The sequence below is a fragment of the Bos javanicus genome, chromosome 16 (assembly GCF_032452875.1).
Source record: "Bos javanicus breed banteng chromosome 16, ARS-OSU_banteng_1.0, whole genome shotgun sequence".
NCBI classification, from domain to species: domain Eukaryota; kingdom Metazoa; phylum Chordata; class Mammalia; order Artiodactyla; family Bovidae; genus Bos; species Bos javanicus.
In genome coordinates this window covers 12,851,057-12,878,652 of record NC_083883.1, presented here as the reverse complement: position 1 = coordinate 12,878,652, position 27,596 = coordinate 12,851,057, and the positions used below count along the sequence as shown (strand labels likewise).

The 27,596-nt window shown below is 35.8% G+C and overlaps 1 protein-coding gene across 1 annotated transcript; it reads right to left on the bottom strand.

Annotated features, from left to right (window-relative positions):
* Positions 1-204: 204 nt before the first annotated feature.
* On the bottom strand, positions 205-27,596 carry UCHL5 (ubiquitin C-terminal hydrolase L5). The gene is made up of 9 exons (XM_061382163.1): positions 27,496-27,596; positions 15,625-15,750; positions 15,481-15,542; positions 15,268-15,398; positions 13,477-13,540; positions 9,424-9,526; positions 8,174-8,287; positions 5,795-5,893; positions 205-461 (listed from the first exon to the last, which is right to left on the bottom strand). Exons 1-9 carry the CDS (start codon positions 27,532-27,534, stop codon positions 417-419), a joined length of 783 nt encoding a protein of 260 aa, XP_061238147.1. The 5' UTR covers positions 27,535-27,596; the 3' UTR covers positions 205-416.

Here is a 27,596-nt window from a genome sequence, read left to right as displayed (position 1 = left end):
AGAGATTCAGTTTAATCAAGGTCTGACATTTATAAATTTTAAGCATTTAACTGAGCTGGAAGATTGAATGAAAGATTAATTATAACAATTACAGGTAGAGAATAGCATTTGTCCATTTTCTACATTCATTATGGCAGTTATCTATCCAAAGAACCAACAGGAGTTCTCAGATCCAATGTCAAATAATGGAATTTGGGCCAGTGCTCTGAACACCGCTTTTATTTAGGACGCACCACATGCACATGATGCAGGTAGGGAGAGTCTATGGATCCATGCATTAAAGACAAGACAGACTGGTACTACTGCCAAACGTGCACTGAGTCAGTGAGAAAGTTGCTCAAGGTTCTTTATACTTAATGGTTTCCATGAAGATAAGTGCAGAAGCAGAAATGTATGCACATCCCAAAGCGTCTTCTTCATTTGGTTTCCTGTGCTTTCTTTGCATTCTGCTTTTCTTTTGCCTAGAAATTAAAGACAGCATACAATAACATCTTAAAAGTATGTTTCAGTTCATATTAAAATGTGTCTAAGAGGACACTCTTAAGCTAAAAGGCTTGAGATACATTGTTTATAAGATGTCTAAAATATTATCTTTTATAACTTGAGACTCACAACAAACTCCTCCTGGACAATTACATAGTGATTCTTTGTCCTCAATAAAAAGGATCATATTTGGTTTGCGGTTATTTCTTACCCGAAGTTGAAAATGTATTATTATAATGGTAATAATTTTAAGATAAAAATTTACTCATTCCATAAAGACGTATTCATTCATAACTATTTCACAACAATATATTTACGTTATGTGTCCACTTCTCATACAAACTGAGTATAAGAAAAATCCTATATTGATTTCTACATATTTGAATAAATGAGTTTAACATAATAGTTTAAGTGAGTTTAACTTAACTAAAGGATCACATACCCAGAATGTTGATAAACCTCACTGCTGCTAAGTCACGTCAGTCATGTCTGACTCTGTGCGACCCCATAGATGGCAGCCCACCAGGCTCCCCTGTCCCTGGGATTCTCCAGGCAAGAACACTGGAGTGGGTTGCCATTTCCTTCTCCAATGCATGAAAGTGGAAAGTGAAAGTGAAGTCGCTCAGTCGTGTCCGACTCCTAGCGATCCCATGGACTGCAGCCCACCAGGCCCCTCCATCCATGGGATTTTCCAGGCAAGAGTACTGGAGTGGGGTGCCATTGCCTTCTCCGGATAAACCTCACTAATATGACTCAAAAAACATTTTCAAGAGTTGTTCACTTGAAGCTCCTAACAAGTATAGAGCTTGAACACAGTAATTCTATTTCACTTTTCAGCAGTTGAGGAGGCCAGAGCTGAAAGTGTTATCAAACTAATAACCTGGAAACTGTGTCAAAATGCAGACTGACTCAATAAAATGCCTGAGGATCTAAATTTCTAACAAACTCTCAGGTTATGCCAATTCTGCTGGCCCTCAGGTGACAATTTGAGAAGCAAGCTTTTACAAGACTAGAATATAATGCTCTTTACACTATGGCACTTGAATCAGAAAGGATCAAGTAAATTAAACCCTTGATATTATACAATTAAGGAAAAAACCTTCCTTGATTAGAACTATAATCTTTTTTTATTCTGCATTAGGTGATAAAATTATTATACAACTGTATGACAAAACTGAATGCTATGCCTTACAATATATTAAGAGTAAATACGTTGTATGTACCATATAGTTTTTTAAATTGTATATGTAAACATTTTCAATTAAAAAGAATAATTTGTAATTTGATGCATATGATTTCTCAAAGAAGTTTTCTGTTTCCAAATAATAAAAACACAATTCCATTTTTGATGTAACTGGGAAATAAAATGTGTAATTCTTTTCTTAATGATGTCTGAATATACAGGTACCTTACTAAGATTAATAAGAATGAATTAACTGGTTAATAACAAATTTTACAACATAATTAAATAAGCAAAGACATGTAGAGTACCCATTCACGTATTAAAATATATAATTCAGATAAAACTAAAGGTAAATTAAATAAGTTAAAAATAACTATATACCTTGACCAAAAAGATCTCATTTAATCCCCAATAATGTGAACTAAGTATTATTCCCAAATTTTACATGAGGAAATAGATTCTATAGTAAAATAAATAACTTGCCTAAAAGCAACAGCTAATAATAAGTAACATTTCTGAGATTTAAACCAAAAGTTTGTATTCTGGCCTTTATTGAAAAATAAAAAATACTGTATTTCAAAATAGCATCGAAAAAATGTTCACGGTTCAGAAATATGTTCCTTCTATTTAGTGTGCTATTGAGATATTAAAAATTGTTGACTCAAATCAGATAATTCTGTAATCATAGGTATTAACATAGATATTATTGTGAACAACTATGTTCTACCTTGTCTCTATTAAGGGCTAGAAAAAGTAAATTCTGTACATCAGTTATTTAATACCAATTGAATTATAATGTCTTTGTAAAATTTGGACAAAATTCAATACTCTGAGGTTGCTCTGAATCCCCCACAGTAACAAAATCTATGATTTTAAACTATGGTAGGTATTGGTGGTTGCTAAAAACCTGAGATAGAAAATGATTCAGAAACATATATAAAAGTTGGGATAAAATTTTTAAAGAATTATAAGTATATCTGAATCAGTAAAAGTTTCACAAGTGAAACGTTAATCTGCTGATTTTATTTCATACTTTAAGGAACAGATTTGAGGTATGGCACAAGAAATTTTATAACTATACATTTTTATATTACCTCCTGAGCAGTTTTTATTTAACATACATTCAATGAACTAATCAGATAAGAATAGAAGCTTCATAGAACAAGAACACTTATAAGGCAAGATCTTAACCTAATTCATTAAAGGCACAGGCCCTTGGGAGAATCAAAGTCTGTGCTCTTTATTATTTTGTAAAATTAACAGATTTTCACAGCTTAAATATTTCCAAGCCATCACAGGCAGTAAGTAAATGCCGCTGTTCTCAAAAATCGGAGCCTGGACAGCTTTAGCTCTTAGCAACACCGCCAAAAGTAGCCATACCTTCCTGTTCGGTTCCTTCCACCCCTTCCACACTTCGTCCCTAATTTTTCTTTCACTTGGCATTGTGGGGAAGAAGGATGGGTTTTAATGTAATAATCCATTTCTGAACTCTGCATGTAATTTTTTCTCAGAAGTGTTACTTATTTATTAAGTAATTTTCACTGCTGAAATCTTTATATTGTATATAACTATAAAATTTAATCTTGATCTGTTGTTTTTAATTTTTAACATTTACAGTTATCAGCAGAAACTGATATTTCAATACAATATGATTTTTCCAAAATAAGATGAACAAAAATATATTTGTGTACTAAAGAAGCTGATTCACTGGTAGAAATTAAGCATCTAATTCTAACAACAGATGTAAAAATTTGAGGATGTAAAATTTTAAATGGCATAAAGTTAATATTTAGGAGCTACCCTGCGCTTCCCCCAGAATCTCTTGCATGACTTTATTCTGGCACTTATCAGAATAATATTGTACAGCACAGTACTATAATTATGTATTCCTATCCTCTCCCCAACTAGGTTGCTTAAGACAGAGATGTGTCTTATGTGTACATCTGTTGACTTTAACAGACTGCCTCAAATACAGTTTCAGTTAGATAAATGTTGGATAATCAAAACATCTCAAAAACTTTAATCAAATACTGAATCTGAATTCCCTTCAAAATCTATGCATGTAACAGATGGTGCATATATATAAGAAATAAATACATCTCAATATTGCCTGTGCAGTATTATTAGTCAAAGAACAAGAAAGTCAGTAACTACTCTTTCAGTAAAACAAATACAAATGAAGAACAGACTGGGTTAGTATTCTACTAACACTAGGCATTCATATACTGCCACCCTGTGTCCAATACAATGTGAACCAAGGAATTATGGTTCTAATGCAAAAATTGGAAAGCTGTTTTAACTGTGCTTTTAAAAAAATTATGGAAATATACTGTCATTAAAGTCAAATAAAAATGGTCCTAAAGTTGCACAAAAAAGTTTACTCATGGACCAATTTTAAAGCAAAATACATACATTTAAAATTTCTCTAAAGTATTTGTCTGGTCCCTGATAATATTTATCTATATTTAATACCTGATATATCATATAATTTGCCATAGCAGTCTATATTCTAGTATTTTCAACAGAGAAATATTTCACAGTGTTTCATACAAAGAATATTAATATCTAGATACTCAGTTAATCAGGCAATCTTGAGGATTACAGTACCCTAATTGTTTCTAAACCTTTAAAAATTAGTTTCACATTTTGGACTTTTATGATTTTTACTACCTTGAGATACATGAATAGAAAAAAATCTATATGGGTAAAGAGAAGATTTCGCAGTGTTCCTGCAACAATTTTACTTTTAATGCTAAAAGCTGAAGCATATGTTCATAGGCTGAACATATGCTTCAGACTTCCTTGGTAATTCAGGCTTCCCTGGTAGCTCAGCTGGTAAAGAATCCGCCTGCAATCCAGGAGACCATGGTTCAATTCCCGGTTCAGGAAGTTCCCCTGGAAAAGGGATCAGCTACCCACTGCAGTATCCTCAGGCTTCCCTGGTGGCTCATACAGTAAAGAATCTGCCTGCAATGTGGGAGACTTGGGTTTGATCTCTGGGTTGGGAAGATACCCTGGAGGAGGGTATGGCAACCCATTCCAATATTCTTGCCTGGAAAATCCCCATGGCCAGAGGAGTTTGGATGGCTGCAGTCCATGGGGTTGCAAAGAATTGGACACAACTGAGCAACTAAGCACAGTACATAGCATGTTCAGGATCTATATAATAAAGTATACACAAAAACCTGAACACACATCTTGAATTATTCAGATTTCCTGATGGTATCAAACAGTTGGGTTGAAATGTATCTGTGCTTCATGAACTTAAAGTTAATAACAAAAAACATCTATAATGTATTCTGGTCTTTAAGTTAACGGTCCAAAATTGTACTTGCCTAGTACTATCTTCTCAAAATGTGGTAAACTGACCAGCTTCATTAGAATCCCCTGGGAGAACTTATTACAGATTCCCTCCCTAAACCAGACTGTCTGGGGAGGGGCCAGGTAACAAGTGTTATAAAGAGATCTATGCTGTGTCACAGAAACCAATACAACATTGTAAAGCAATCACCCTCCAGTTAAAAATAAAAAAAATAAATAAAAGTATCCAGTGGTCACTTTCAGAAACACTGATTTACCATATAAACTCAAAAAACAAATACGCTTTATTTATTCAAAATTTTTCTTAAAGTGCCTTATATGGAAGAAAAAAATCCTAGTAATCAGAATTTTTCACTAACCTGTAGTAGTTTTCCCTTAGTGCAAAGGGTAATAGGTTGGGAATAAGGAAACCTATTTCTCAGGCTAGGTTATGCTTTTCCCCCTTTCAATGCTCATTCTAGTTTTAAACTCTATGATAATTCAAATTTTTGCTAAATTAAATGAGAAACATCTATTACTTCAATAATTAAAATTAATAATTTGTTTTCAGCTGAAGAAAGAAAGATGTTTTAAATTTCATTCTAATATAGCACAATCTGAATTTCTAACATTAAGGATTCCAGAAAGCTAAAGCAACAAAGCAATTCCTTATTTTTATTTTGCAATATGACACCTATCCAGCATTTCTCAAGCTGAAAAACAAGTAAGTAAAAGCAAAGCTTCAACAAATTTTATCTCTACTCAAGTCAAGTAACATTTTTTAGAGACTCTAAATCTAATTTAAGTACTCACCAGTAAAAGACTTACCTTTTCTACTAGTGGTATTAACTGCTGGTGTTCTGCTAAAGTCTTTAACAATTCCATAATGAATGGCAGATAATTGTGCTTCCTTCTGATATTTTCAATCTGAAAATGAAACACATATCAAACCACACTATTTTCACTAAGCTTCTGATATTTTAATTTTTGGATCTAGCTCAACATAGAAATGAAAGAAAATCCTCCGTTATCATACAAAAAGCATTAGAAATAATGAGATTTCCATTGCCACTGAGAATAAATTACAATAAATATGTGGAGAGAGTTCTCTGGGGTACAGCATCCTACTCTTGGCTTAGCAAACAACGGAGGCTTTTAAAAGTCTAATCTGAGATAATCTATGAAAACATAACTCATGAAAGCAAACTAAAAAGGCCTACAAGATAAATGAACACTCCTGCTACTACACCTATGCAAACAATAAGGCCACACTTAATAAGACCAGTTTTATTGTGTGATTAAGAACAATCTTTCTTTGATTATTTTTGACCAAAAAGGGAATAGCTGTAGGGAAAAATCTGTGCTCCGGTGGAAAACTATGCATTGTCTACACTCTCCCAAGTTACGGGACTGCAGCCTGTCACTGTCTGGTAGAGGTTCAATTTACTTCCCTTTCCATAGGAAAAAAAAAGTTTCCATCTTTTGCAAATTCATTTTGGCATTCCTACAGTTTATATAAATTTGAGCTTCTTTGACTTCTCCTTTGAACTAGTTGTGACATCTTACAGGTTTGCTCAATTAATGAAGTAAATAAAATTTTAGCATGTTCATTTTATATCTGGTCTGAGAATTCTTTTTGGCTAATTCTTTTAGCCCAATTTTTGAACAAAGCATTCTCAAACAAAGCAAACATTCTAAAACTCAGTGTTATACTTAAGGCAAACATGAAAAATTAGTTAATTATGTAACAACACTACACCAGAATACATAAATAGTAGGCAGTTTTTTAATACCACATAAAAGAGAAGATAACATTCAAGCTTTCATCCCTTACTTTCCTGTCTCCATGAATTTGGCCTTCTTTTTCCTGTCTGGAACACTCTGGAGCCAGCTCCTACCACCTCCACCTAAAGAAATCCTGCCTACCCAGGGTCCATGTGTTTTAGCAATCACACTGTTGGCTGTTAAGTATGTTACAAAGCAGCGTTCTCACACTATCGTAAACAACGGAAAGAAGAACAATCCCTGCCTGAGACTGAGCTTCACATGAAAACTGCTTTTTCTACCATGACAAACATGACAGATCAACAAAGTACTGTTTCCAACGTCCTACAAAATTAAAAAAGTGTTCTTCACTCTTCTCCATTTCTGAAAAAGGTTTATCAGACAGACTGCAAATGAAGAAAAATGACGTAACTGAAGATAGGCTTGCTTAGTATTTCACCCTGAGTTATACAATGGTTGACATAATTTAAAAATTTTAAAACCCTAAAAAAATTGGAAAGAAAATTTAAAAAATGAACCCAGCTATGTACTAAATTGGAGACAGAATGACACCAAGAGAAAATTTTTCCAAGTGAATTTTAAAATATGCTAGTTTGATTGCACATTCAAAATGAAATATATCCTCAGGAAAAAAATTACGAGAACACTTCTCAGTTGTTAACACTACTAGCATTGCTATTCTGAACCTTTTCATTCATATATACATATACATATAGCACAAAGCAAGTAAGTATATGTTAATGCTGATAGAAACCAAGATTTTCAACTGAAAAGACACAAATGCTTAACTTCAAATATAAAGCCCTTTAATCCTTAGTTCGAGTATTAACATGAATTCCAATTGTATTTTCTCTTCAAAGATAAAAAAAGAAACTAGTAAAAACGTATTTCTTAGCTCTGAAAAGTCCTGGAAATAATGAAGAATCAATATCGCTAAGCACCCTGAGCAACCAATGGTTGCTAATGGTTTCTAAACACCATTTCTCACCAAAAGAACTCAGGACTTCTTGAAAAAAATGGCCAATTTCAAGTCTGAAGCAGGAAATGCACAAGATAGAGTCTGAAACATCTTATCATGCTAGAAAGCAAGGAAGCTATCAGACATGAAGACAGTCACATCCAAAGAACTTGGGAGATAGCCTGATGTGCCTCCTAATGGTCAAAGACAGGGTAATTTGAGCATTAAAAATAACTGCAGTGAACATTAGCAACAGATGTTAAATATCTGTTCATAATAATACTTGAAGAAAAATAAAAAGGAAAGAAACTTTACTAGTTACCTCTGTAGGGTACCAGGCGAATCAACACATTCTGAAAACATGTGAATAATGGGGAGAAGAGCAATCAAGCAGTCAATATACCTTCACATCAAAATACACTACACTATATTAAAACATTAAGGAACAAAAGAAAAACACCTACCTTATATCTTTTTAATTTCTGTACTTCCTCTTCAATAAGCATCTGATTTTTGGCAACCTCTGACTGAATAGCACTTAACATATTACTGCCCTGATCTGTATCCATGGGTTCCTCCTTGGGGAAAAGAAAAAGAACCAGCACACCCTAATAACTGAGGCTTAAGTCTAAAACATTTTTAGATGATAAACATAGTACAGTCATTTCCCAATTTTGATCTTAATATCGGGGATGGAGTATCAGCTTAATAACTGTAATATTAAAGGATGAAAGAAATACTTATTTAGGGCCTATAAGTAAGCATAAGGAAGAAGTAGTATTTCTCCCAAATTTCTGTGTTCTACAATATGTATGAATTTTTACCTAAAAACCATCCATTGTATAATGTACTGAATTGTTACAATCTTCTGTTAGCTATAAAATAAATGTGCTTAAACATACTCAGGAAAATGTGATCAAAGAAATGTAAACAAAAGTCTTTGTCTATTACTAATTCTCTTTGCCAATCATATTTACTAGAAAGATAATCATCATAAGGAATAATAAAGATTACATGTGACTCTAATGTGCCCAATTAATTCTGTAACAAATATATTCTAACTTGCTTAATTATATAATTAAATTACAGTAAATAGTTAATTGTGAACACTTGGCACCCCACTCCAGTACTCTTGCCTGGAAAATCCCATGGATGGAGGAGCCTGGTAGGCTGCAGTCCATGGGGTCGCTGAGAGTCGGACACAACTGAGCAACTTCACTTTCACTTTTTACTTTCACGCATTGGAGAAGGAAATGGCAACCCACTCCAGTGTTCTTGCCTGGAGAATCCCAGGGATGGGGGAGCCTGGTGGCTGCCGTCTATGGGGTCACACAGAGTCAGACACGACTGAAGTGACTTAGCAGCAGCAGCAGCATTTAGTACATACTATTTGTCACTTTTTTGAAGTGGTCTGTGTATATATATATCATCTCAGTTATTCTTCACAACAACATTTAAGGTAAAGACTATTATTTTAACTTTACATGAAGAAACTGAGGCACAAAGAAATACACTCGAAATCATACTTTCACTAAGTGGCAAAGGCAGGAGCTGAATTTAGGAAGCCTGACTCCAGGGTGCATTATCTTAACCACCACTCAGGATACTTGATTAAATCTGTATTTTAAAAAAAGGAAGGAAGGAAAGAAGAAAAGAAAATAGTTTCCCTGAGAGAATAACTAGAACTTTGTACATAAAACACATGGCCACAAACCTCAGCAAGTTGTCTTTGTAACTCTGCTATCTTCTGTTCATATATCATTTTTCTGTCAGACACAATGGCCATTAAGTTAAATCGAATTTCACCTTCACTGTACCTAAGAAAAAATGACAGTTTATAATGTAATAAAGAAATGTAACACTGTTATAATTAAGATAATCTATTTTGATTACTTCCTTATTCTCTGGGGTAAACACAAATCTACCAATTGGCTAACCATAAAAACTGACATTTTAAGAAAGCTTTTATAAAGAGGAGACATTACAATCAATATCACAAAAATACAATCAATCATAAGAGAATACTATGAAAAATGATATGCCAACAAATGGATAAATTCCTAGAAACAACCTTCTAAGACCGAATCAGAAAGAAATAGAAAATCTGAATAGACTGATTACTAGTTATATAACTGAATGAGTAGGGTTTCCCTGATGGCTCAGTGGTAAAGAATATGCCTGCCAACGCAGGAGACGTGGATTTGATACCTGGGTTGGGAAATCCCCTGGAGAAGGAAATGACAACCCACTCTAATTCTCTTGCCTGAAAAATCCCATGGACAGAAGATCCTGGGATTGCAACAGAGTCAGACATGATTTAAAGACTAAACAACAAACAATAACAATAGTTGAATCAGTAATAAAAAAAAAAAAAAAATCCCAACAAACAAAATCCAAGACCAGATAACTTCACAGGGGAATTTTACCAAACATTTAAAGAACAGTTAATATTAATACTTATATTTCTCAAACTATTTTAAAAAAAATTAAGAGGAGAGAATACTTCCAAACTCATTCTGAGTATGGCATTACCCTGATAAAAAATCAGAGACACTTCAGATAAAATTACAAGCCAATATCCCTGGTGAACACACATGCAAAAACTCTCAATAAAATATTAGTAAACTGAATTCAACAATACATTAAAAAGATCATACATCATGATCAAGTGGGATTTATTCTAGGGATGTAAAGATGGTTCAACATACACAAATCAATTAGTGTGATAACTGCATCAACAAAACAAAGGGGAGAAATCACATATCATCTCAATAGAAGCAGAAAAACTATTTGACAAAATTCAATATCCATTCATGATTAAAAACTCTTTAACAAACTTTTGGAACATATCTCAACACAGTAAGGGCTAAGCCTACTGCTAACATCATACTCAATGGTGAAAAGCTAAAAGCTTTTCCTCTAAGATCAGGAACAAGACAAGGATGCCTACTCTCACCACTTTTATTCAACACAGTATTAGAAGTCCTAGCCACAGCAACCACACAATAAAAAGAAATAAAAGGCATCCAAATTGGAAAGAAAGAAGCAAAACTCACTATTTGTTGATGACATGAAACTAAATACAAAATACCCTAAAAACTCTATCAGAAAACTATTAGAGCTATTAATAGTTTTAATAGCTAATAAAAACTATTGTATTTCTATATACTAATAATGACTATCAGAAAGACAAACCAAGAAAACAATTCCATGTACAATTACTTCAAAAAGAATAAAATACCTAGGAATAAAGTTAACAAATATAGTTAACCGTATCTACAGGGTGAAAACACACTGAATAACTGAATTTATCAGCAGAAACCATGGAGACCAGAAGGGAGTGGCATAACATTTCTCAAGTGCTAAAAGAAAAGACTATGAACCGGAGATAAAGTAAACTTCAGAGTAAAGAAAATTACTAGAGAGGGACAGCATTGCATAATGGTAAAAATGTCAATTCACCAAAATGAAATAGTGATCTTAAGTGTTCATGCACCAAACAACAGACCTGCAACAATATATAAAGCTTTAAAAACTGATAAAACCAAAATTAGAAACAGGCAAATTCAAAACTGTCTCTATTTGCAAATGATCTGATTATCTATGTAGGAAATGCCAAGGAATTCACAAAAAGCTTCTAAAGCTGGTGGGTGAGTTCAGCAAGGTTGAAGGATGCAAGACAAAGAAAGAAAAAAAATTAAACTTTATTTCTATACACTAACAATGATCACATGGAAATTAAAACTTAAAATACAGTATCATTCGTTATCAGTCAAAAGAACATGATCTACTGGGGATATAAATCTGAAAAAACATGTATGGAATTAGTATGCTAAAAACCACAAAATGCTGATGAAAGAAATTAAAGAAGATCCAAGTAAATGGAAGGTCATATCATGTTCATGGATTGCAAGCATCAGCTGAGTTAAAAAAAAATACCAATTCTCCTAAAATTGATGTTTGACACAATTCCTATCAATAGCCCAACAAGAACTTCTGTAGATACAAAATTACACTATAATTTACATGGAGGGCAGAATAACTATAACAGCTAAAACAACTTTAAAGAAAAAGAATAAAGTTGGAGGCATCAGACTATTCTAATACTTATAATAAAGCTACAGCAATCAAGACTGTGAGGTACTTGCAGAGAAGAAAAAAACAGATCAGTGGAACAGAAGAGTGAACCCAGAAACAGACCACACAAATGTGCCCAACCGGATTTTTTTTTTTTTTATAAGGGTGCAGGAGCAGTTCAGTAAAGGATAGCCTTTTTTAACAAATGGTGCTAAACCAATTGAAAATATGAAGCAAAAAAATGAACCTTGACCTAACTTCACATCACACAAAAATTAATTCAAAATACATCACAGACTTGTACGTAAAGTATTATCCTATAAACCCTTAAAGAGAAAAAGGGGAAAATCTTTGGGACCTAGGTTTAGGCAAAGATTTCTTAGGTTGGACAACAAAAATACATATTGAGAAAACTGACAAACTGGGCTAGACTGGAATGGAGAGCTTTTGCTCTGTGAAAGACCACGATGGAGGATGGGTCGATGGGACCGGGAGAGACTGTTTTCAGTCAAGTGTCTGAGGAAGGACTGGTGGTATAAAGAACCTCAAGGCTCCACAGTCAGAAAACAAACAATTCAGTTACAAAATAAACAAAAGGCATGATCTTCAACATTAGTCATTAGGGAAACACAGATTAAAACCACAAGGAAATATCACTACCCACCTATTAAAATGGCTAAGAGAAAAAACTTTGACAAAACCAAATCCTAGCTAGCTTGTGGAGAAACTGGATCACTTATACTATACCACAGGTGGAAATGTAAAATAAAATAGTACAGCCACTCTGGAAGAGTTTGTCAATTTCTTTAAAAAAATCAAACATGCATTTACCATACAGCTAGGTATTATCTCAGAGAAACAAAAATTTATGTCCACATAAAAATATGTACACAAATGTTTACTGCAGCTTTATTCATAATAGCAAAAACCAGAAAATAATCCAGATGTCCTTCAATAGCTGAATGGACAAAAAAAAAATAATAATAGACTATCCATACCACGGACTACTACTCATCTATAGAAAAGAAGGTACTACTGATAATCCTAACATCCTGGATGAATCTCCAAAGAATTACACTGGGTGAAAAAAGTCAATTCAAAAAGGTCACATATTTTATGATTTCATTTATGTGACACTCCTAAAATGACAAAAATTATAGAACTAGGGATTAAGGATGGGGGTGGCAGAGCAGGGGTATAGTGGTTGCAGCTATAAAAGGGCATCATGAAGAACCACTGCAGTGATGGAATTATCCTGCATCTTGACTGCATCAGCATCAGTATCTGGCTGTGACACTATACCACAGTTTTATAAGATGTTCCTCCCGAAGGGTAGAGGGTACACAGGATCTCTCTGATTTATTTTTATAACTTAATGTGAATCTATAATTATCTCAACATAAAAATTAATTTAATAAAAAAGACAGCCCTGAAACAATAAACTTCACAAAATAACTGTAAAAAGTATCTACCTAAACAGAGATGTGCATATTTAGCTCCTATGAAGACAAGATAACTTATTATTATGTAGAATTTAGAAATTTTTCTGTATGATTTCCTGAACATATTAATCCAATCCAAAGAAAAAGTTTGGTAAGTATTGTTAAAACAACAATAAAAAAAAAAGGCTTAAAGAAATGTTTAAAAATGAGGACATTCGTTATGCCAAAGAGATAAGCTGAGCATTTACTTTTGTATCCTTTTTTCTATGACTGGCCTCACTGCGCTGATCCAGTCATCTTGATTGCATGCACCTAGGAAGAAATGCAAAAGCATTTACTTCAGATTTGACATCAATATTATTTCAAAAGTTTACTCAAAGTATTTTTTATTAATATTTTGGCAAATTCATTATAGTAAAAAACTTTTTAGCATAACTATGTTAAGCTTCAACTCTTACTTTCTCAGGAATGATTATGGGGAAATGATAAGTTATCGTAATTTGCATTGTCACATTATTGTGTCCCTTAGTGGTGCTAGACAAATGTTTGAGAAAGTAATGAATTAGGGAATTATTTCATTAAAACTCTTTGTCTCTGTGAGATAAGGATGACTGCCTTTCATTTTACAGATGATGAAACTGAGGGCTAAGAAAAGCCTGCTCACATGTTAGTGACAAAATAAGGATTCAATCCTTATCTGACTCCCCACCATCACAACTATAGAAAAAAAAATACTGAAATCCACACACAACGCAAAACTGATTTTACCCAGTTATTTTAATCCTCCCTTTTCACCTATATTTTAGCATAGCCCCAGCTGCGTAGCAAAACTGGCCGTTCTGTTTTATAGTTTACGTCCTTTACAGCTGATGGATCCAATGAATACAGAGTGGCTGACCAGACAGATGCCCAGAGAGAAAATGCAGAGATCAGATCAACCCCCAACCAGAAAAAATCAACTTCTACATAATTCAAAGAACACTCTATTAATTTTCTTTAAGAAACATAGAAAAATAAATATTTTTAAACATGTAAATCTGCATTAGATGAACTACTGGTTCCAGGCATGGGTGTGGGCAGTACGAATAGAATAAGCAAAATAAAACTTCAATTTTTAGTTTTTAATCTGGAAGTATAAAAGTTTTGCGAATAGCAAATAACATTCAGTTCAGTTCAGTTCAGTCGCTCAGTCGTGTCCGACTCTTTGCGACCCCATGAGCTGCGGCACGCCAGGCCTCCCTGTCCATCACCAATTCCCGGAGTTCACTCAGACTCACGTCCCTCAAGTCAGTGATGCCATCCAGCCATCTCATCCTCTGCCATCCCCTTCTCCTCCTGCCCCCAATCCCTCCCAGCATCAGAGTCTTTTCCAATTTCATAAAAACAGGTTTCACTGAACTTAAACCGAACTTTAAAAAGAGAAAAGGAAAACTTAATGAGGTAAAATACGGAGTTAAACTTCTTTTGTGGGTCTGTTAGTTCATTACTAGATCAGAACCACCTCAGCCTCACTCAATAACCATTTATCATGAGCTCCAGGCTGGAGTTGGGGTGGGATCAGGACAAATCCACCCTTTGGCACAAAGGACAGCACAGTACTGCACTATTTAAATAGAAGCTTTGAAGAAAAACATTCCTATAGACTGTTGAACACTGAATTACAGAGATTCTGAAAGATCTAAATCCAAGGGAAAATATTTTACCACAGATGACAGGGATGGGATCATATTTCTTATCAATAACAAGTTAAGTTCACTGAAAGAAGTAGTTTTTAAAAGTTAACTGAAAAATCAAAAATAAATTATGTAATCTAGGGACTAAAAACACTTTTCTCATAGGAAAAAATTAAAGGTCCCAATGAAACTACAGTAGTCAACATGTCCTCACTGTCTATTACTTAGTTTCATAAAGGACTGAAGAGCTTAAGGACATCACCTCCCCTTTCAAAACCTACACCACACTGTGACTGAAACAAAGGTAAACATCTAATCCTTTTTTCTTCATCAAAATTGAAATGCCAGGAATAGGAACCACATTACCTAAGTCAATCGGTCCTTCTCTTAATCCATCTAGTTCATACAGTCTTCCATTAACAGGAACATAACTGACAAAGTGAAAAGCATCTTCTTCTTTTGCTGCTGTCTTAGCGTCAAATTCAAACATTTGCTGTCTACAGGGAAGAGAAAAACAATGAGAAACAAATCGGCAAAGATAAACCAGCCAATATTATATTTAATATAAAGTCCTTTTACCTGGCAAAACTGTTGTGCACTTGTCGGATGACATCTGAATTACTCAGCGCCAAACCTTTCATCTGAAATAAGTTTTAAAAGTAGCCTATTAAAATAAGAACCACCACAAACAAGATATTTTAGGAATAATAAGATTGTACTCACAGCTGCATCGAAACTTTGTGAAAATTCTTTAAACTCTGATAATGTCTCTCCTAAATGGACATCTTGATGCGTGCAGTTCAATAACACACTTACTATGGCTTGAGTAGCACAAGCATTATTAATTACCTATAAAATATAAAAGGAAAAATATTATCAATGTGTTTAAAAAAAACCCAGCTTTCAACTGGTGACACTGACCCCTAAAATATGAAAAAAATATCTTCCAAATTTTACTTAATATAGTATTAGCATAAACATAATAAACATGAGTAATTTCCATTTTTAATCTATTTTCAGGAATTTTATGCAATTCTGGAGCTGAATCAAATAAATTAAATGAACTCATAATTGAAGACTAATCTAGTTAGAGTAACGAAATCCATCTTTCCTGGTCTAAAATATACCTGATAAAACCAAAAGAGCCTATCCTTCCCTCTTATTCACTTCCTAATAAGCTTGTTTCTGCCTACAAATACTCAATCCAAATTTCAGAATCCACTGCAAACTCTAACTTACCTGTGTAATTTTAGAGAAATTATGCAACAATCTATATTAGTTTCTTCCCTCATTTGAATTCCTAAAAACGACAGCATAAACAGCAGTATACTGTCCACATATTTTTCAATGCAATCTTTACAGCCCTAACCTCTAGCTATTAACTATTTATTTAACAAATTGTGAGGCCCTTACATTCTACTGAGAGAAGAAAACATTTAGATAGCACTTATGTGTCAAGTACTTTTCTAGGCTTCTTTTAATCCTGTCAGTTAACAATTTAAGAAGAAGGAGTAATATTATTATCCTCATTTTACATTTGTGGAAGCTGAGGAACAAAGAGGTTAAGTAACTTGCCCAGAGGGCACAGAGCTAAGAGTCAGGTGATCTGGTGTGAGAAATCCCTGTACTTTGCCAACATTGGAGGCTGGCTCCATACACACTTGTGGTCTCTCCAACGAGATTATAACCTACTTATGGACAAGGGCTTCTGCCACACTCCCTACAGCACCTACTCAGAGCTGAGATTACAGAGCTGGAAAGAGTCTCAGACCATCATTGCAAATGCCAGCTAGAGTCACTGTAAAGTTAAACTTGATAAATTATTTTTTAAAATACAATTTATTCCCACTGCTGTATTTCATTACTACACTGTAATTAAAAACCATTTTCCAAAAATGTTATGATCTGACAATTTGATAAATTACTTCTATTTTGCCTGATTTCAAAATAAAATTCTTCAATCATCTTCCTTCATTAACTCTTACACGCCTACACTTTTTTGTGGTCAGAGACTTTTGAAATCTTATAAATATCTGTGAGTTCTTACACTTTTGACTGCAGTATGTTTAAGAAATTCCTTGATAAGCCTGCTTTTTCCATTAGAGAACACTCTCTTACTCCCAACTCTCAAACAGTAATAACACCACACTCTTCGAATTCCCCTTACAGTATGGTTGACGATTAGAGAAAAGTAACAGTAGATCCAGAATCCAATTAACATTGCCGCTGACTTCTTTTAATATGTATTCTGATCTGAACAACAGTTCTTTAGTAAATTTGGATGAAAATTTGTAATGATTAAAGGAGACATCATAAAGGTCATTAACTAAAACAAGACTTAGGGCTGTCTTATCTTGGGCCAAAATTATCTGGGGATGGGTTGGTAGGACTGAAGTCAACAGAAGTTAAAATTTATACTCATTCACACATTCTTTCAAAATGATGACACATTAAAGACACAGTCTATACCCAATGCTAGACACTAGGCACTGAGGCTATGGCAGAAAATACTAACAAACGCTCCTATGATCTAAGAACTTCAAATCTGTAATCTATCACTTCAGAAATTTTTTTAAAGGATTAGTAAAGAACTCTATGCAAAATCATCAAACTGTATACATTAAATATGCAGGTTTTTTGTGTATGTTATATGTCAATAAAGTTGGGTTTAAAAAAAAAAGATAGAGAAAATCATGTGGTTACTGATCCTCCTCTTCTGTAGTTAATAAGGACTTAACAGTATCCATAATTTATTACCAGCCTGTTTTGTGTTTGTGTGAAGAATAGTCATTATGTGCGTGCATGGGTATAAATATGCCTCTTTAGGTTTTTAAATGAGTTTAGTGCCACCAAGTGGTAAGGCTATAAACAGCACATGAGTCTCTCTTGGGGGAGATCTTCCAAGACCCTCAGGGGATGCCTCAAACATGCACAGTACTAACCCCGAAAAATAAACTGTTCTTTCCTATGCTAATGAGCTGGTAGCATCCACAAGGGGCAAAGGGATGCGTCACACCCCATGTGGGATGGAGGACAGCATGAGATTTCGTCACACTATTCAGAACAGCACACAGTTTAAAACTCACGGTTTACTTCTGAAATTTTCCATTTAATATTTTCAAATAGAGCTGACCAAAACCATGGAAAGTAAAACAGCAGATAAGAGGGGGAATACTGCACAGAAGTAGCAAAAAATTCTTTTTCAGACACTAAAAAGTTCACAGCCATTCAGTTCAAATATTTACTGAAACACCCACTGGGGGCCAGACACTGTGATAATGCTGAACACACAGTGAACATAAGAGATGCGGTCCTTGTCCTCATGAAACATGTAAAAATCACCTTATATACATCCTTTCGGGAGAACTTAAAACTTATTTCAGAAAATAATTTCTGCAGTATAAACTATGTATACAGTCTCCAACTGCTTAAATCTTTAACTAGTCCTGAGTGTTCTACTAAAAGCATTCTGACTTGTAACACACTTAAATAAAGCAGTAGTTTAACAACAGAAGGAAGGCTAGACCAGGAGGTCACAAGAAGGGTTGCCCCAGAACCTTAGGAATTTGGTCTGAATTCCTTGAAGAGGCCATATATTCTCTAATTCATCTGAGCTCTTCCACTCTCTACCTCTTACACAAAATCCAATTCACACATTCATGCTGCCAGCTACCTGACTTCACAACACACAGGCTAGAGAACAACTTCTTATCCTGGCGTACCGAAAAGAACATGGCAGATGCCTAGAGAAATGCATCTAAAACTGCTTGAAGTACTGCATTATAAATTATAGTCAATCTTCACTGAGTCATAGCTATAGGATAAATTAATACTTTTTTAATATTTATTAACAGACTTTATTTTCTTGGGCTCCAAAATTACTGATGGTAACTGTAGCCATGAAATTAAATGACGCTTATTCCTTGGAAGAAAAGCTATGACGAACCTAGACAGTATATTAAAAAGCAGAGACAGGACTTCCAGTTCAAGATGGTGGCGTAGAACACATACTCATCTCCTCCTGCAAGAGCACCAAAATCACAACTAGCTGTTGAGCAGCCATCGACAGGAGGACACTGGGATCTACCAAAGAGACACCCCACGTCCAGAGACAACGAAGAAGCTGCAGAAAGACAGCAGGAGGGGGACAATCATGATAAAATCAAATCCCATTCCCGAAAAGTGGGTGACCCACAAAATAATACCAAAGAAGTTCTCCCAACCGTTGTGAAGGTTCTGAACCCCATGTCAGGCTTCCCGGCCTAGGAATCTGACAAAGGAACTGAGAATCCCCAGAGAATCTGACCTTGAAGGCCAGCAGGATTTGATTACAAGATTTTCACAGGCTAGGGAAAACAGAGACTCCAGTCTCAGAGGGCACAAACAAAACCTTGTATTCACCGAGACTCAGAGGAAAGGAGCAATGACTCCACGGGATACTGAACCAAAACTACCTGCTACTGTTGAAGGGTCTCCTGTGGAGGTGTGGGTTGTCAGGGGCTCACCACAGGGATGGGGGCACTGGCAGCAGCAGTCTGGGAAGGTCCCCTTTGGCGTAAACCCTCTTGGAGGTTGCCATTAACTGGACCATAGAGCCTGCAGACCAGAGGGCTGGGCCACCTCAGGCCAAAAAAACTACCAGGGAGGGAATCCACTTGGATTAAAGCTTACTGAGCAAGGCCCTGCCCACTAGAGCAAGAGCCAGTTTTTCCCACCACCACTTTTAAGAGAACACTGAAAGCATAGTAGAACCTAGAGAACAGAGAAGGGAATTCATTCCAGGAAGAGAAAAGGGTACAAAAAGGAACAAATTAAGATGACATGTTTGATACAATAAGTATATTGGTCTGCCTGTATTAGTAGGCTTGTAGTCAAGAGTATGGGGTCCTTAGTCATCTACTAAATCAGTATTGGTAAGTAATTAGGAGCTTACCCTAGGAGTAAGATATTTTAAATAGGAAATAGCAGTAAAAACAGTGATTCAGAAAGGTTCGGTTTAATACAGTTTACAGGAAGGATTGAAAATGGCTAAAAACAAACAAGATCCACTGGGTTGCTACCCTAAAGCTGCTGCTGCCGCTGCTAAGTCGCCTCAGTCATGTCCAACTCTGTGCAACCCCATAGACAGCAGTCCACTAGGCTCCTCCATCCCTGGGATACTCCAGGCAAGAATACTGGAATGGGTTGCCATTTCCTTCTCCAATGCATGCATGCTAAGTCACTTCAGTCGTGTCCAACTCTGTGCAACCCCATAGACAGCAGTCCACCAGTCTCCTCCATCCACAGGGTTCTCCATGCAAGAATACTGGAGTGGGTTGCCATTTCCTTCTCCAACCCTAATGCTCGTGGTTGTTTAGTCACTAAGCCATGTCTGACTCTTTTGTGACCCCATGGACTGTATGCCTGCCAACCTCCTCTGTCCATGGGATTTCCCAGGCAAAAATACTGGAGTGGGTTGCCATTTTCTTCTCCGGGCAATCTTCCTGACCCAGAGATCAAACCCATGTCTCCAGCACTGGCAGGCAGATTTTATAGCACTGAGACACCAGGGAAGCCCCATACATAATGCTGCTAAGTCGCCTCAGTCGTGTCTGACTCTTTGTGACCCCAGAGACGGCAGCCCACCAGGCTTCCCCGTCCCTGGGATTCTCCAGGCAAGAACACTGGAGTGGGTTGCCATTTCCTTCTCCAATGCATGAAAGTGAAAAGTGAAAGGGAAGTCGCTCAGTCGTGTCCGACTCTAGCGACCCCATGCACTGCAGCCTACCAGGCTCCTCCATCCATGGGATTTTCCAGGCAAAAGTACTGGAGTGGGGTGCCATTGCCTTCTCTGCATACATAATGCTAGTATGAAATAATAAAGGGCAATAGGTTAATGGAGCAAACAAAACTAGAATTACCCAAATGTGCAAGTCAGAACTCAAGGTGTCAGGTATACAACTAAAAATAAGATTAAAACAAAATAAGGGGATATGAATAACAATCATACAAAACAATTTTGTAAACTTAAACTAAAATGGAGAAATTAAAAAAAAATCTTACCAGAACTAAGTCAAGAAAAAATAAGTAGCCCAAATAAGTCTTTTAACTAGCACATGGCTACAGTAGTTAAAAATACATTCACAAAGAAAATACCAGGCACAGATGATTTCATAGGCCAATTCTACCAAAATTTGAAGAAACAGACCATTTAAATTTTATACAAATTCTTCAGGACAATTACAAAACAGAAGAAATTTCAACCCAATTCATGAAATAAGCACAGCCTTAATACAAAAACTAGCCAAAGTCATTACAAGAAAGGAAAATTAAGGCCCATTTCATTCAAAAATATAGATGTTAAAAAAACTCTAAACAAATATTGAATTAAATTAAACAGTGCATAAAAAGAGAATATATCATGACCAACAGGGCTTATCTTAGATATGAAAGAATGATTTAATATTAGAAAAATTCATAAATGTAACTAATCATATTAACCTATTAAGAGGGAAAATAAAAGTGATCATGTTAACAGATGCAGAAAAGCATCTGAAAAAACTTAGTCCTTCCATAATAAGGACACTTACTAAATTATTAAAAGAATGTCCTTACCCAAAAAAGAATATTAAGGAAAAAACAAATCTGAAATGGGAAATGGTAAAAGCATTCCCTCTAAAATCACAATGATTTTATTGGAGGTTTAAACCAGGCAATAAGATAGGAAAAACAGAGACAGAGGGATTCAAAATAAGGAAATAAGACTGGTATTATTGATATAGTAATTTAGATAGAAACACTTCTCTCAAACCAACAAATAACAGAGATAACAGAGTTGAGGAAGATGGCTAAATATAATATTAAGACATAAAAATTAATTATCTTTTATACAAGCAGCAAACATCTAGAAAATGCAACTGAAGAAAAGATGATTTATAACAGAGATATCAAGAAATTAAAATAACTCTAACAAAATATGTAAAAGACCTTTATCAAGAAAATTATGCAACATATTAAAGATAATAAAAGCTTAAACACACATCTAAAAGTAAATAAATAAAAGCAGGTCTAAATAGAGAAACATATTATGTTTGTGACTTAATATCATGAAGATATAAATTCTCCCCAAGTTGATATATATATTCAATGTTATTCGAGTCAAAATTCCAATAGAAGTTTTCATACAGTTTGATACAGTTTGATGACTGAAATTTATATGAAGAGCACAGGAAGGATATTTCCAAAAAAGAGCAGGTAGGGGAGACATGACCTATTAGATATGAGAACTTACAAAGAAGTGAAAAGAATTAAATCAGGGTGGTATGGGCACAGAGACAGACAAAAGTGATCAGCACAACTCAGGAAACACACACACACGTATGGAACACATATACAACAGGGGTGGCATGTAAGATAAATAAGGAAATATGGATGTTCAAAAAAAGGGTGATCTAGGTGGGAAAAAGGTAAAATTGAAACCCTACCTCAAGTGATAGACCAAAATCCAATTCCTGATGAATTATGGACATAGATATCAAAAATTAAAACTTAAATGTATAGGTAAATATCTTTCATAACTTCAGATAGATAACACTTTATTAAACAAGATACAAAAAGCACAGGCTCTAAAATACAAATTTCCATCATCAAAAAACACCCATAAAAAGTAAAACAATAAAGTACCAATTTGAAGCAGTATCATGAATATATAAACAATGCCTAGAAATCAAAAAGAAAAGTACATTAATCCTACAGAAAAGTAACTTAAGACTTTCACAGAAGAAACACATATGCCACTAGGTATCAAGACCCTATCAACAGGATTAGTGACCAGGGAGATGTAAACTCAGACTACGAAGACATACCATTTTAGAATGAGCTGGCTGGCAAAAATCAAAGAGGCCTAACAATGCCGCATATTGGAGTACATGGCTACACAGTAACTCAGATATTGCTAGTACAGGTATAAACTGAAGCCTCTACTTCAGAAAGCACTTTGATATTTCCTCCTTAAGTTATACATTTACCTATCAGATGGAGTAGTATGGTACTTCTGGTTACACATCAGGAGAAATTCACACATCTACAATAGATGTACAAAAATAAGTAGAGCTACACAGTTCACAGTGATGCAAATGAAAACTAAAACACTAATTTACGAAGAAAAAATAATTATTTAAGCTTCCCAGGTGGCTCGGTGGTAAAGAGTCTCCCTGCCAATGCAGGAGCCATGGGTTTCATCCCTGGATCAGGAATATCCCCTGGAGGAGGAAATGGAAACCCACTCCAGTATTCTTCCCTGGGAAATCCCATGGACAGAGAAGCCTGGTGGGCTACACAGTCCATGGGGTCACAGAAGAGTCAGACAGGACTTAGTGACTAAACAACAGCAAACAACTGCTTACTCTTCATGCATGTTCATGCAATCACTATTGTACACCATGCAAAATAAGTTGGATAAATCTTAATAATATAAAATTAATCCAAAACCCCGTAACTATCAATAAATACACAGAACATGATACTTTTTATAAAGTTAAAATTTTATACACACGCGGCCGTTTCAGGATTTGAAAAAATTATATAGAGTAGAAAGCAAGGAAATGAGATACAGAATTCAACATGCAGGTTACTCAGATGAAGGGACGGAGGATGAAAGCCATGTTGGGGGACACGGAATGACAGATGGTAGGTTTACTTGGCAGGTTTACTAGGGTAAGTTCTAAGGTGCTTACTAGTTATAAAGTAGCCAAATGAGTGAAGTAAAGGAGAGCAGGAATGTATGTCATGAATAAGGGATAATCGTAATTCCATTTTGTGTACTGGAAGGTCAATTTTTTAAAAAGGAGAAAAGAAAAGCACAGGCATCATCATTGACTGATATGCTCTCTTCCTTAGACACTCCCAATCGTTACACATTAAAGGTGCTAGTTACTTTATCTCTTGAGTGTTATTCAAATCTGTTCACATCTATCCCTACTAGGAGTGTTACCTACTCTGGCATGGACTTCTACAGAAGTCTACTAACTGATATGTCATCTCATACCCTTTACCACTCCTTCCTCAAACACATTCCCCACACTGGAGCCAAAGTGATCTCTTCTAAATGAAAATCTAATCATATCACCCTTCTTAAAACACCTCAGTAACCTTCTACTGCTCTTAGGATACAGACAAAGGGCTCAAGCATGATCTGCCTCTGTCGGCACCTTGGCAGGAAGCGGGGAGTCTGTCTCTAATATCCACCTTCTCCTTCTTCCAGAACAAAGGACTCACATATATCTGGGTCCACATTCACCTGGAATGAAGACAGCTCCCCAGTCTTCTCTGCCACCAAGTACAGTCATATGACTGAGTTCTAGCCAAAGAAAAGAAAGCAGGCGGCACAGGCAAATTCTAGAAAACGTCCGTCAAAAAGGAGGGTGCTGTCCTCTCCTACTGTCAAGGATGTGGAGTTGAGAAGAAACAGCTGAAACTCCAACTGTCATCTCAGACCAAGAAGTAACTGGAATAGAAAGCACATACAAAGGAACAAAGTAAAAGAGCCTGCCACCCTGCTGGCTTTGACAGTGGATGGGAAAGAGAAAAACCTGTCTTTCTCATAAACCGTTGTTTCTCTATAGCTGATCATACTAAACCCTGACTCATGTGCTGCTTGTATCTCTTGCCACCCAGCCCGTGTTCTCTCCAGTCCAGCTGCAGTGGCCTTCTTCCAGTACACGCTACCAGCCCTACTCCTTTCCATCATACAGCTGTAGTAATCTGGGATGATCCTCAACTTCCTTCTCCCACTTAACACCTACTTAACCTTTAGATTTCAGCTGAACTGTCACTTACTCAGGGAAACTTTCTCAGATCTCCCTGAAAGGTCAGTCCCATTTTCATGTGCGTAGTGAAGACTTCGGCCTCGCCCTAAGAGAGGCCTGGCCTTGGCCCTTGGCTCCTGGGAGGTGACCTCCAAGCTCCTGAAGAGCCATGCCTGGTAAAAGCGTCTGTGTTCACCTGGGGGCTGGGCACCACACAGACAGTCTCACAATGTGACCGGGGTGGTTTCTGGATCAACAGCTCAGCCTTCATGTGGCTGGAGACTGAGGGCCAGTAAACACTGCATCCCAGGAATCAGTTGAGATGGTCTGAACACTGTGCACTTTGTCACAATCACTGCCAGTGAAGTTGGTGCTGTCTGTGACTCCCCTGGGAGAAGACAACCAGAAGCAGTGTACAGAGAACGCTCCTGGCCTCTGACCCACGTGTCTCTTCACATGGCTGAGTTTAATGTGTCCTCTCACTGTAATAAAGTCATCATGTGACTGAAACATAGTTTAATACACAGCTTATGGTGAGGTCTATGACTCTAACAAACTACAGAACCTGAGGATGGGTTTGGGGACTCCCCAAACTTGCAAGAGTCAGAAGGGAAGGTGGACTGAAGACCCAAAACCCTGCAGTTAGTGTCCAAAGTGAGTGTACTCTTAATAGATTATTTTCAAACTTCACAAGATGGCTCACTCCATGCAGCATTTATTTCCATTATAGTTTTTCATTTCACTGCTTAACTAATCTCCTCCACTAAACTCTAAACACCTTCGAGGGCAGGGATCCTGACTATTGCTTGTCTCCCAAGCACCTGTCACAGTGTCTGGCACACTGCAGACACACAACCGATCTTTCTTGAAAGACTGAACAGGCGGAGTCACACACACACCCAATACCATCACAGCATGACCTTAACAATACATCAAACAGACCTCAGCTTCTCATCGGTGAAACAGTAGCAAGACAACAATGTTTCGCAGAGAAGCATTACCAAAAAGGTCATTCCTGGATCCTTAAACACAAATTATCATTACCAGAAGACAATTTCTTTTCTTAATATTTTGCTAATCAATGACCCCCACACCTGCATACTTCCAATTACACCGTATGATTAGCGTAAAACAGGCAGTTACATTCTCTAAATTGATGTGATTCCATACAGAAATAACTATATATTTAATCTATGTGACCTTATCACAAATAGACACAATTTTAATTAAATTTTTTAAATGTCTGAAAATATTCCTCAGAGTCCAGATTAGAAATCATTACTATAAGCTCGTGAAGCCTAGAACCAAGGATTATATATTAGGTAATATATACTATGAAAGTTCCAACACAGGCTCACAGGATACATACCCTAAAGGAACTGATATTAAAGTTGAGTTACTGACCAGGAACTGTTGGCACAGTACAGAATAAAATATATGACATAATTAGGAAATCACTAATCTGGAATATTAGTAAACATGGCAATAATAATGTAATACAAATAAAACATTAAATTATAGTAAGGTAGAAATGCAATACAGAACTAGAAAAATATCACAGAACTCCAGAAAGTATAAATTCATACTCTAGTAACATTTTTTTTCTTTATAGAGGGCTTTCTTATACCTTAAAAAAACACCCAGGCTTCTAGAAGTCAGACATCATTAGTGTTTTAGTGTTAGTGAATTCCTGTGCTCTTTAATTATAATATTCTTTCTACATTTAGTGGATACTGACCACATGCCAGGAAGTATACATGAAAACAAAATACCTGACTCCTGGGTTTACAATTTAGTATGGAAGAAATATAATTAAATAGACACACACAGAAAAACATCTTGAAAAATATAAATTGTTCTAAGTGGTTATCTCTGGAGTAGGGATTTTAAGGGTCTTTACTTTCTACATCATACAACCGTTATGCTTACATTTTTGTATAATGGGTATAGAGTCTCATATACCTTTAAAAAATAACAAAAATGTTCTTAAAAATTAGAAAAATCGCCTGAAGGGTGAAACTATCTGTTCCCTACTTCTTCTGTACTATCTAGAATATCACACATTATGATTATAACTATATTATTGTAATTATTGTAGTACAATGGTACTTATATAAATACAAAATATTACAACTCATAAATGGATTATTTGCATTACATGAGAAGAATCTCAAAATGTTTATCTTTAAGAAGTGAGTTAAAAAATTACAGGATACTTATACTAAGGACGACAGAGGATGAGATGGCTGGATGTATCACCGACTCAATGGACATGAGTTTGGGTAAACTCCGGGAGTTGGTGATGGACAGGGAAGCCTAGCATGCTGCAGTCCATGGGGTTGCAAAGAGTCGGACACGACTGAGCGACTGAACTCACTGATCTATGCTTTTAAAAGAAGTGGTGGTGTGATATGGGATGGACTTCAACGTAGCAATGCCTTGGTTTGCACCCAGCTCTGCCACTGACTAGCCACATAACTTGGGCAAGTTTCTTAATCTCTCTGGGACTCAGTTTCCACATGTGTGAAATAACGAGGAAGCTATAAAACCACACAGGGTTGTTGTGAGGATCAGTTACTACAAGTAAATTAGTAATAAAAAATAAGATATATATAAGTACCTAATAAACCTTCAATATGTTATCTAATACTGTTATGTGCACTGAAATGGAACAAAATCAAATTTTAAGTAAAAAAGAAGCAAAATATTTTGCACAACAGTCCAACTTCAGTTAAAAAAATGACAATAAGAATGTGTCAACAGATGGATAGAAAATGTGGGAGGTAGTACAGAATGTGAAACCACAAACCTGGGCTTTAGACCTGGGTTTAAATTCTGGATCCACCATGTACTAGTTGTGGGACCTCAGCCAAGTAAATTTTTCTAGGCCTCAATTTCTTCATCTGTGAA